The 12,132-nt window shown below is 42.6% G+C and overlaps 1 protein-coding gene across 1 annotated transcript in view; it reads right to left on the minus strand.

The window, feature by feature from the left end:
- The window catches only part of LOC111271867 (CD109 antigen), a 52,467-nt gene that overhangs the window by 26,542 nt on the left and 13,793 nt on the right, over positions 1–12,132 (minus strand). The window contains exons 8-11 of the mRNA XM_022852881.2: positions 9,393–9,467; positions 6,840–7,002; positions 3,785–3,890; positions 3,326–3,443 (exon numbers count right to left, since the gene is read on the minus strand). Of these exons, the coding sequence (XP_022708616.2) occupies positions 3,326–3,443; positions 3,785–3,890; positions 6,840–7,002; positions 9,393–9,467 (462 nt within the window). The remainder of the gene's footprint in view (positions 1–3,325; positions 3,444–3,784; positions 3,891–6,839; positions 7,003–9,392; positions 9,468–12,132) is intronic.

Genomic DNA, 12,132 nt, shown 5'->3' on the forward strand with positions numbered 1-12,132 from the left:
TCGGCGCCCGAACAATGCAACGGCAAAGTGATTCGGCAGAGAGGGACGATTAAACTTGTATAGGAAGAACGTATGTTCGTGTTTCTTTTATCGGGTTGAAAAACGTGTTGGAAGTTCTATACCTGACGCAAGATTCGTATCAGAATGTGTAGTTCTAAATATCTGGTCATCATGAAGGACACGACGATATTTTCCGTCACCTAATTTCCATCACTTATGTTCTGAGCAAGTCTCAAGTTCAGTAAATGTCTTCATATGTCATAAATGCACGCCACAGCTGCTAGATGGCTGTTGCTGTTCTAACAAACTAACAGCATAACATTAGTTATTTTTTCTAAGTTTCGCCTGGTTTTTCGTTATCTCGACACCTTTTTTTTGGTTCAGTTTCGTATACATAGTGGACGACCTGCTGCCGACTACGCATGCTATGGACGACTGGATAAAAAAAAATAAACGCTCTAATAGAGACATCAAACCACGTGTAAATAATGACAAAAGCTGTTGGGGTTAAAGCAGTGAGCAAAAATCTCGTGAAAACTTGAAGAAAGAGGATCATGTAGATTCTCAGCAGCGACAACACTGCGTGAGAGGGTAGTCACAAATTGAAGGTAACTTTTGTTTGGCCAAATGCATTTGTCTACAATTAAAGTAGAAAAATGTGCTCTGAAAATGGCGGTGGCCGAAGGGCTGTTCTGTGTTGTGGTGTCCTCGTCTACCAGTTTGGGAAACGTTTTTTTTTCAAATGTAGCGAATAGAGGAATAGTTCATTAGCGGAAATGGACGACGGATAACAACGATGACTACCAGCAACGCAAGAAAAGCGTGCCTTCTTCTAGTGGTTTGCTGATAACTTTTTATCCAAGCGTCAGCGAAAAAGCAGGTGAAAGGTACGAGGGATTCATAAAAAAATTACTTCCAGCAATTATACAACGTATAAGTTCGTCAACATTTACATTGTTAGGTCAAACAAAAGAATATAGGACAGCACTATTAAGTAATTTGCTGTAGCATCTATATCGTACTTCTATGAACATCGGATATACGGGTCGGGTGCGACTTCAGTAACCTGACTAGCCCCGTTGGGCACGAAGCATGCGACCCACATACATGGTCTAGGTCGATAAACAGAACGATAATTAGTGACCGACCGAACGAGTAATGGGTGCACGAAGCATTCTGTATCCATATTATTCCAGTCAACTGAATAGTGGTAGAGTTACCATTCGTGACAAACGCACAGACAGATAAGTCAGATATACTTTTACGATTAATGAATACCTGTCTGCAAAAACGGACTACGCCCTTTTTAAGCAAAAGATCTCTGCTATGATTCAGTAGGAATGATTCACGCACTTGAATCACATCTTCGCGAAATCGATGTTAACCGATAATTCGTATGTCGCAATCAAGCATTAAAAATGAGGCAGGTAGACGTAGCTCTAACTTTATGGGGAGAATAGATGAATACAATGTTAACGGTATAAAACTATAACGCCATACTTGCAACGATATCAGAAGCTAGAAGAGACCGTGTTCTCTATAGCGGAGTGATGCTTACCTTGTGGACCTAAAGACCCCATCGTCATTAGCTACAATGTAACGTAAATTTCTAGCAATTTCATTCGCCCACTCACATATCGACAACTTTAAGGGAGAAAGCAGTATCAGACGAGTCGCTATCCGATCTGAACAGCGGAAGAAGTATTGGTTACCACTGCGTCTTGGTATCTGATCCGTGACTCTCTCTCTCTCTCTCTCGCCTTCTTTCTCGCTTCCTCCCCCAGCAAAGGGCTACGGCCGTAGTTGGCATCCCCATTGCCTCTGCTGGAGCGGCCTCTGCTTTAGTTCTATCATACGATCTGCGACCTCAACCTCGTTTTCTTCCTCGCTGTCGTCAGCATCTACGCGGGAAAAGTCTTTCAGGACGACTCAACAGAGACTAGCTCTGAATCCAGTTAGTTGCTGCTCACGCCGGTGTAACGGCAGCTTTCGCAGCCATTATGGTCTGAATAAAAAGAAAGATCGATGTTGTGATTAACGTCGACGCGTTCAACGTCGTCCTCGAAAGCGGAGGACGAAAGATAACACCCTTTTCGTATTTTGAGTCTTCCTGATAGCGGAACGGGGTGGGTCCGATGGGTTGCCGAGGAAAGGACGAGCTGTCCTGTATTCTTTTGTACAATTAACCCTGCTCTAGCTGCTGGTTTTATACTAGCTGACCTGTTGTTGCTGTTACTATTACTACTATCGCTATTGAAAGAGAGACCCAACACTGTGTTCTTGTCTACGTCATCAGTGAGGCAGGCGTTCGCCGATTTTTCTCCAACTTTTCAACCGTTCAATAGAGTCTATCGTGAGCGATGGCTGTTGGCGGTGATGGCCTTGCAACAGACGAGAAAAACGATTCTGGCGCCGATACTCTGCGATTGCGACAGGCATTGTCGTGATTTTCCTTTTTTCCCTGTTCTCTACTCGTTGAATCACTGCAACATAGTATTACCAACAGTTCTACTCTAAGGTAAATAGTCGAGGTTTACCGTATCGCATTGCTTCACTGCTTCACTTCATTTGTTAATCATTGACGCATGAAACAAGTTGATGTCTAGAGAAGATAGGGTAAGTGAGTGAGCTTAGGACTGAACTCAAGGTGAGAATAGCTACCCTATTGGTGTTTGCTAGCTTGCGACAGCTTGCCCACATTGTTGTTCTAAACAACATCAGAAACGAGTCATCTCAATCCATTAAGGTTTTGCGTTACATTAGGTTAAGAAAGATGAGCGCGCGATGGCAGCGAGGGGGGAGGACGAGAACGTAACAGGTAACTGTCACTGAAAGAAGATGGGGGTTTCATTTTCATCGCTAACTGACAGAATGAAAGCAAGCGTTTCGTTTGTCCTAAGCTTTGCAATTGATTGGACCTTGGTGCGACGACAATGTTTACAGTAATGCAAGCTCACCTTCTACCTAGTCAACATGTGCATGCATACTGGTTCTAAGTACGCCAGCTAGAGAGCTGTACAAGCATAATGGTTATACGTCAGGGCATACCGAATACGGTTAAGAATTTTTCATTAAAATTCTGCACGTAAGAAAAAAATCCTATTCTTCACCGGTTAGTATTAAACTAAGAAATCAGACTGCCGCAATCACGCCGAAAGTAACCTATCATTTTGCTTACGAATAAAATCAACAGCTTAGTCAGTCTTCCGTAGTGGCTTTATCCTGTATCAGGGAAAGTATCGTAAAGATACGTTGTTTACTCTACTGTTCCAGTTTCGAGCAAAAAAATTAGTCAATGTAGTTGGGTTCACAAGCCTTCGCTCACCATTTCAGGGTTTGGTAGCGTGTAGATTCCACGAAATGGAGATATGGCAACAGCAGAGATTGCCCAGGGGCAAGAGCTGGATGGTGCAGAGATTGACACTAAGCTCTGGCCTGTAGCGCTGTAAAAGATGAGATACGAAATGGTGCGCTTCGTTACACAATGGGATCACATTGAATACTTTAATTAAACGTGCTGCCCCGTATTGATATTATATAGCATATAGGAATGTTAGGTTAGGAGAGACATCTCAGTAAAAACTTCCTGTCGCATGACCCTTCTTAGAAGCGAAAATGTTTGCCTATATTAGACAATTACGTGTGTAAAGATTACAGACCCGCTTTTTGCTGCCTGATAGGTCGGGCGGTTTAATATCTTTAAACGACAGAGTCTACTAGTTAGCTTTAAGCCATCCGATTTGCCTTTGCCCGATAAAATAAAGAGTGACAAATTTAGTTATACCTGATGCTGACGTCTTTCCATAGCCAAGTAGCTTCGAAATCTGAACTAACTAAATTCCTGCGGGTGCTCCGAAATTTCTCCCAGTCGATGGTGTGCCGATGATGACCTGTGAATGGCGGTTTACAAATATTTTTCATTCCCACCTTACAGATTGAAATAAAAGTAGATTCCTAGCAGAGACAGCATTATTTCTGCGACTTAGAAAATATTAAAAAAAAAAAAAAAAGTGCACTTAAGAAAAAAACACGGTTCTTGTCTACGCTTTTAACTTACTTCCTAACTATATAAATCAATTTTTTTGACAACTTTTTGCTCTCATCGTTTTTATGGACCTACGTTTGCCTCACGCTTCATGTCACTTTGTATAGACTTATTTGCAAGAACTGAGGACCTGTATGTTACATTTCTCCAATTATTATAAATTATTTGGTTAGTTAGAGCTTTCAAGTTTTAAAACGATGTCACAATCTCTTGCATAGTTTTAAAATTCAATACTGCCTGATTTCAATTGAGATTTAGTATATAACGTATGTACGATTTTTGTGCTGATAGCCGCAATGGACCGTTTTATCCCAATTAAAATGCACCTTTAACGAACAGGCATTTTAACAAAGGTCTCTCTATCAGGGTCTAGTTTATTTGAACGAATCGTGCAAGCATGATCATATTTGTTGATGACAGACCTGACACAAGCCTTCTATGCTTTTTTCCAACCTTTCACACATTTTCGCCCTCATTATTCACGATATTGTGACAGGTGTCCGAATTGACCGAGATTTCCCCCCAAACTGTGTGCGTTTCTTCCTGTTTTGCAGTACATGTGGCCTTTCTTTACCAATGGCCGTCGGAAATCTTAATGAAACATAAGCACTTTTTTACTTTACTAGACAGTCTGTCTGCTACGACCTCAGCGCACGCTGTTTATATTGTGAACTGCACCTAGCCTGAGGACAATGGCAGCTGGAAGATTCTATGAGCGGCCTAGAAAAGGAAGGAAGCGCTAAGAAGACAGGCGAGCAAACTGAATCACGAAGCGCGTCATACACCCGCCGCTTACCTTGTGACGTCCGCGTCGTCGTATGAATAGCCGTCATCTAAGAATACCGAAAAGGTTTTTACAGGCTATTTGTGTACATGTCCGTGGTGTGCCGCCTTGAACCGAAAGCAGCAGGACCACTGACTGACCACAATAACTATACTACTACTATTACAATTGCAACTATATAACTACTATTTGCTAAGCGCTGGGCTTACTTCAGCTGCTGTCTTTGCGAACGATGGCGTTATACTGAGAACGAAAATTGTCCGTCCTTTACGAACAAGTCTCTGCTGGTCCCATTGCTGTTGGGAACGAGACCAAGATGGGATGGAGACCAAACGAAAGTAGTAGTCGCCGTGAACGAGACAACGAGTGTCTACGAAACCGAATAAAAGAGGGCAATAACAACTCATAACAAGAAGATTCTTCCTGCCTCTGTCCACTGTTCACTGCTGCTGTTCCTGCAAATATCTCACTAGCTTCGTTTCTTTCTCGTTTCCGTTTCGAATATAGGAGACCAAAAGTACGAAATTTCGGCTTCCTTGTACGTTCTCTTTTTTGTTTTTCGGCCATAGCACGAAACGAAATGACAAGGAAGTGTAGACTTCAAAGAAGAGAGCTTTGATCGCTGCCATATTTTCATTCATAATACGAGCCCCTCGGGGCGGCTGTAAAAAAAAAGAAAGTTCAAATGGAGACAGAGCCATGGGAAACGAACAGGGTCCTAGCTATCACTACCTCCATCATAATCGCAAAGGCCATCGGAGCCGCTTGTAAAACCAAGCAGCCAACGAAGTAACCGTTCGACTCCATACTTTCATTCCCATCTATCGTAATCGCTCAACTGCCGCTGTCTCTGTTCGAGCATTTGTTGTCGCTAGTGCTTCGTAACTGTGTCAGCTGGATGAGTTGTGGCTGCGTTTGATTTACCTCGCAAATCTAAACTTTCAAAGATAGCCCAGCTGGTGCGCGGATTACCAGAAGTAGCTACAATGGCGGACGAACTATCTTCCACCGACTATATATAACTGCTGCTGCAGCAGACGCTCTATCGTACGTTAGGTTTGCTGCGGGTGGCACAGGGCAATTGCATTGCAAAAAATAGAAAGCGAAATAACCAAAGAGAGACGGAATTACGCCACGCGACGTCTAAGCGATGTGGCGAAGTCGCTCGCCTTGGATGTCATTGTATTAAATGATTAGCTGCGAGCTGAGCGATCACAAGGCGCGTCGCCGTATCATCACCCTACGAGAAGTATGTGACGTGTAGCCTACAAGAGCGCAAGGTCAGAGGGCAGAATGTGCATAAACCCTTATAACTCCATCCAATAGTTTCGATCACAACCCCGCTATAAAAAGAAGGTTAGTACTGAGAGCTTTGAGGCCGGTGAAAAAATATCTGTTTATGTCAATAAGATCAACACTGAATGGTGGACGCATTGATGAGCATATAGGCATGATGATCTAGTGAATAGGGGGGGCATCCACAACTTATCCCCTCAATCCGGAAAAGCAATTTGACAACCTGACAAAACAAAAGTTAATCTGAGAAGATAGAAGAAAAACGCCACGAAGAATACGAACGCCCCAATAATACGTGTAGAAACGAAAAACTCACGGGAACTTCGATAGCCTAAAACCATAAGCAATAAATTTTCATATCATTCGTGCTTACCACGAAAGTATTAAATCAATTTTTTACATTGCATAAGGGAAAAATTTCAGTTCTACTGTATGTAACGATGAATGGCCAAGGGTTTCCACGAAACGATACCTAATATTCGGCTGTCATACTAATGGCGCACACTTGCGTTGTAACGTTCTCTCTGAAAGCCGTCTCAAACGATAGGACAAATCTAGGTGATGCAATTATTACCAATAACTGTTTATCAAGTCATTTTGATGTTTTTGGCGTTCCTCATTGTCATTTTTATATTCTTATCTAGCGTTATATAGCTTATCTAACGTTAATTGGTTCAGCTCACAGTAGAGCCTTCGGAACTACAATACACTCACATGAGAACTCATCGGCTCCATCAGCGCAGTCCTCCACTCCATTGCACATCTTCGAAGTGCTGTAGCATGAGCCATCGAAACACGACGCGTAACCAGCAGAAGTAACACAAACACGAGGCCGCCGGCCTACGTACGCATCGCTGAAGAGCGCCAAGCCAGACACCTGTATTACACGTACAGCAGGGAAAGTACAAAAAATCGCGTAACGCATAAGTCATGTAATAATCTCATTGAAATTAACTGGTAAGATCGCATAGGTAGAGGATGCGACCGGGACTTGGCTTTCAATGTTTGTTTAATTAGACAATTAAATACTAAGGGTTTGTCCCACTTTGGATGTGATGCGGGCCGCCCCGGTATTTACTTCGACCGTTTATTCACCCATACTTCGAGAAGGTGATGGAATGTCTTTCGCGTATTCCTCTGCAATCACTCGTGGCTGCGCATATCGTGCAACGTTCGGTTAAGAGCATAAATGAAACGTGGTAAGACCATGCCAACTCTGGCTGTCTGACCCTTCCGTGCAATTGCCCTCATTTCTTTATGGTACGTAAGTCACAGATGGAGATCATGATATGCCATCATTGCTAGAGCGATAACACGCTTATGTGATGATGCGCCGCCGAAGTTGCATGATCAAACGATTAGGCCTCAGACAAGGTCAACAGAAGTAGCAACGCCAACTCTGCTAGGGGCCTCTGCACCCCGCGTCCCCACAGAAGAAAAGCCATTATGTGACAACCAAATCACAATCTGCATGATGCAACTAAGACACGATCAATCGAGAGAGTGGAAAAGGCTGCGTAACGGCCATTTGACCTTACAATGTTTTCCTGTCCATTAAACAAACGGCATCTCTTTCAGCGACGCGACCTCTGCGCCTCACACGCCTGTAGGGACATCTTGTATGGTTCCAGTATTAGCAGTCTGTTGTGTGAACAGGCCAATGTAAAACGCACACCCCCAAGATAAACTCATATCCACGAGGCTAAACGCTTCGGCGTAAAGCTCACAAGGGTTCACCGTATACAGCCGCATGAATAACAACAATTGGGTGACCAGTGAAGCGTACGCCTGCTCAACACAAACAGTTTATCTTATATGCCTTCCAACGAAACGTTTGCCACACCCTGAAGTTTGCTCGCATATTCGGCCAGAATGTGGCAGATAAAAAAAGATGGAATCACTGGCCATATAGAGACTACCTAACGAACCCCATTTAATAGGTGAGCCAGATCGAGGTGCATCGACATTGATATCATCGCTGTTGTACACCAAGAAGGTATTGTTTGATAGAAACAATTCTGCGGTCATGTCGTCTAAACGACCTACTAGCGTGACATGTTGCGAAGACGTTACGGTCGAACTGTGCAGCCACTGGTCATGAGGTGTGGGTTGTTAACATAACTTTGTTATGTCTTATTCGTTGCAAACTGGAATTGAACGGATCGATGTTGCATTCCCGTTTATAGAACAGTAGTTTATTACTGAGAGCTCGTTTGGAGAAACTGGGTGAGAATTAAGCCGGAGCAATATTTAATGGCAGGACCAAAAGAAACATTTAGTTAGCAGGAACTAAAAGTTGAAATACATTGTTTTTTCATCGAATAAATTTTAGTTTTCAATTCATATTTAGTAATACACAACTTACACCAAATTGATTTTTCGTATCACTAGTATATTCTTCGGTAATAGCATCGGTAGTACATTGCAGCACTCTGTGTTTTATTCAAGGAAACATTTCTCCTGTTAATTAGACGTGATAGGACAGAAGTACGAACATATTCGGAAGGGCCTGCTCGTCAGCGGGTTACTTTTTGGGAAAACATTGTGGGAATTTTAATATAAACTGGTCGTTACTGCTGCACACGGCGCTAAGTGATAAAACATAAAAAGTTGTTTTGCGTCCGGTATTTGGCGCATTCGAACTGAAGTCCGAAAAAAAAAAACTATAAATTTGTTTCTTCACAGATAGCCCGCGACGGCGCAAGTTGTTATGCCCTTCTGACGCAGTCTACTTCGGTGCGATAAACACGATCGTAATATTTCAAGGACTTGATAATAACTTGTCGGACTTCTAGTTGCCTTTACTCAAGTCGGGTTTATGAAGATGACCATTCTCGTTAGTTAGTAAAAGGACAGTGTAAACCTTAACTCTGCAGAAGGAGTATAATACCTTGATAAGGATTTTTCACAGTAAAAGAAACTTGCTTCTAACAACCGGCAAATGCAACAACATGGTTCTACATCGTTAAGTTTGCCAGCTCGTTAAGCGTTAACTAGATAGAAGTATACTACAGTCTGCCTTAAAAAATAAAGCTCCTTGATGGATAAGCTAGACATAAACGTATTGCTACTGTATCTTGACTTCAAGAGACAGTCCATGTGCATCTCTGAGTCGTAACAAAATGTGGATGTGTATAATTATGATAGAACTATCTTTTAATTAATCATGAGAGTATACGATTTCACTGCACTAGCGATAATAAAAATTAACCGGACACTCGAATGATTTGTCTCAGTTGTTGGGCATCTAATGTCTGAAGTCATTACCTGAAACGTCGAGTGGGTGTCTACTTGTGTGGCATGGGGCGCGTCGCTATCGCTAAATTCCAATGCGGCCGCCACCTGGAAGTGTCAAAATAGGACAAAATTAGGCGTCCTTCCTCTAATGCTTAAACATCACCTCCTACTTGATTTGAAGTTCAATACCGAGATTTCGGTCAAGTGTGTTCCTAACCATAATTTCAATGTGCAGCTGGTTTTCTATCAAACGCTATTTACTCATTAAGAAGCACTAGTGAATAAAATGTGTATTAATACTATTCGAATCCACCGCAATCTCCATGACGTAGAGCAACTTTCTACATTTCAGTGTATAACTATTCATTGTAACAAGTTTAGATAGACTTAATACCAAAACACATCTTGCTTCTTAGATATACACGATATTTGTTAACAGCATTCGTCTGATAGCAACGTGGGGTGCATCGTCTCCCCTGAAGCTTCGATAGAAATTCGACTTAATAATTCATGCGCACCCGCTTCATTTTCTAGTTTCCCGTTTTGCCTTTTACTTGACACCATTGTTGACTAACGTTTAATTTGAGACAAGGAGACAGAAAGGCAAATAAAAAGAAAAACCTTATTGCAGAAAAAATCACTTAATGCAAAAGGTTCTTGTAAATGCGGCGTTAGCTGGCCTTCGTTGACTAGCAGAGCAGCAAAGCTAGCAAAAAGCTAAAAGGCCGTTCCCGGACTAACTCTCTCGCTCCCGAATCTTTTCTCGTCCCTGACGTCTTTCAGCTTCGCCACAACTCTTTTTCTCGCTACGGTGATCCGCAGTGCTCGGAAGAGCTTCTGTATCAGGGCCTTGCTGCGTTCCACCGTGGCATGACACAGTCCCGCCTTCGCCCGGAGCTCATCGCTCTGGGTCAGCAGCCCAGACAGCAGCGACGGCGGTCGCCGTATTTGTGGCGAGGCCAACTTGCCGGCGTAATGAACAATGATCATCTCTAATACTAGTTTCTTTTTTCCTTCGTTTATATGTAACGAAATCCAACAATGTTCCAGGAACGACAGTTGTGCATGGACGGAACAGACTGAAGCTAAAAAGAAGTTCTTTCACGATTTAACGCCTTGTTCTTCCCTCCGGCAAATAGAGATGTGGGAGACGAGTATCAAGCAAGAATTGCGCACATACACACACAATGAGCAACACAAAGCGCCGTTACTCATACTTGTCTATTAACGATTAGAAAGACGAATATTTTTGTACAACGATTAGGATTCGGTCGGGTCGAGCTAAACCTTCCAGACTTTTACTGCTTGCTTATGAGCGCGTTAGTTACCGTAAAATTAAAGTGGTAGCAGAGTTGAGGCAAACCTAAAGTAAGCGCCGCGTATAGAGCGGTCTATAAGTCTTACCGTTTTTCTACCCGTAATGCGTCGTCAGCCGTCGTCGCCTACGGACTGCCCTGGGATTTTGACCGCAGAGTCCACCAAGATTAAAGTTATTAACATGTTCATCTACTGTGTGGCAAGCCAGAAATGTTTATTATTGATGAAGAAAACTGGCTAAAGGAAGCTACTTTGACCGGTCGGATATTGATATGTCGTCGTTTAATCAGTTGTCAGGACAAGATCGCAAGGAAACACTACGGTGCCACCAAAGCAGAGTGCGCCGCATCATCAGTGCGTTTCCCTAACAACCTTTGCCTTCCTTTCTGTATAAAAATATAGCGTTTATAGTTACCACAAAAGAACTAACTAGAGACCACGACGACGCTGTCTGAATGTTAATCAGACGCTCGCGAAAGGAAGACAATAATGTTTCAGGATGATTACTAAAACTATAACAAAATGAGCGGGCTGTTGGGTACGTTATTACTACTGTTCTTAGGGCAGACTTTATATGTACACGTACATGTGATGGTGGTCATAGTGACATGGCAAAGTACGCGGCACGTGACGCAAGGCTATGAAAAATTCCAATTGATAACCGAAATCATTTTAACTGAAGATAAGAACTTTTTATGCTCTGTAAAAGGGTAAGGCCGGTTTGATCGACATGCGTAGGGCAGACTGGGTTGACAATGAAACTTCTCATGGGTATGCGATTCAGAGCTTCACCGTAAAATGTTAACGTTCATCACATCCTTTACGTACAACATGATTTTATAGCGGAAACATTCGTAGGTACGTCTAATGGTGATAAGTCAAATTACTGTGATCAGCTCAAACAAATTCACACGGATGATAGTAGGTCCAATATGTGCGTCTAAGCATTTTTCTGTTAGGCCTTAAGATTTCACGGGCAAACTATTTATTGCTTTCCCAGGTAAACAAATTCCAAATCATTCCGATGTTTAATGGACTACGCAGCATACCACCTTGTACCTGATGAACTGATGATATAACAACCCATTTAGGTCTGAGGGCCTATTTAACAGATACGTTACACAATATCGAGCTACGTTGGCATGCATGCGTACTATTATTTCTATTAGGACATAATTAAGGATTAATGTGGAAACTCTTAAAGCTCATCGGCCAGTCCAGTACATATTTCAGATCTCGGCTTACATGTGAACCCCTCCAGCGACATTCCTAATCGCGAATTGGCCTTCATCCCTTCAAAATCGTTCTTGTCACCCCTTTCGTCAACACAAAGACGCGACCACAAGTCTCTCACGAAATAATCATAAGTGGTTACGTCGTCATCGTTGGTCGACAAGAAGTGAAGGACTGCGTCAAATTTGCTCTGACGCAAAGCGAATCTCGCCTCGTCTCT

Source organism: Varroa jacobsoni, unplaced genomic scaffold (genome assembly GCF_002532875.2).
Source record: "Varroa jacobsoni isolate VJ856 unplaced genomic scaffold, vjacob_1.0 contig01183, whole genome shotgun sequence".
Lineage (NCBI taxonomy): Eukaryota > Metazoa > Arthropoda > Arachnida > Mesostigmata > Varroidae > Varroa > Varroa jacobsoni.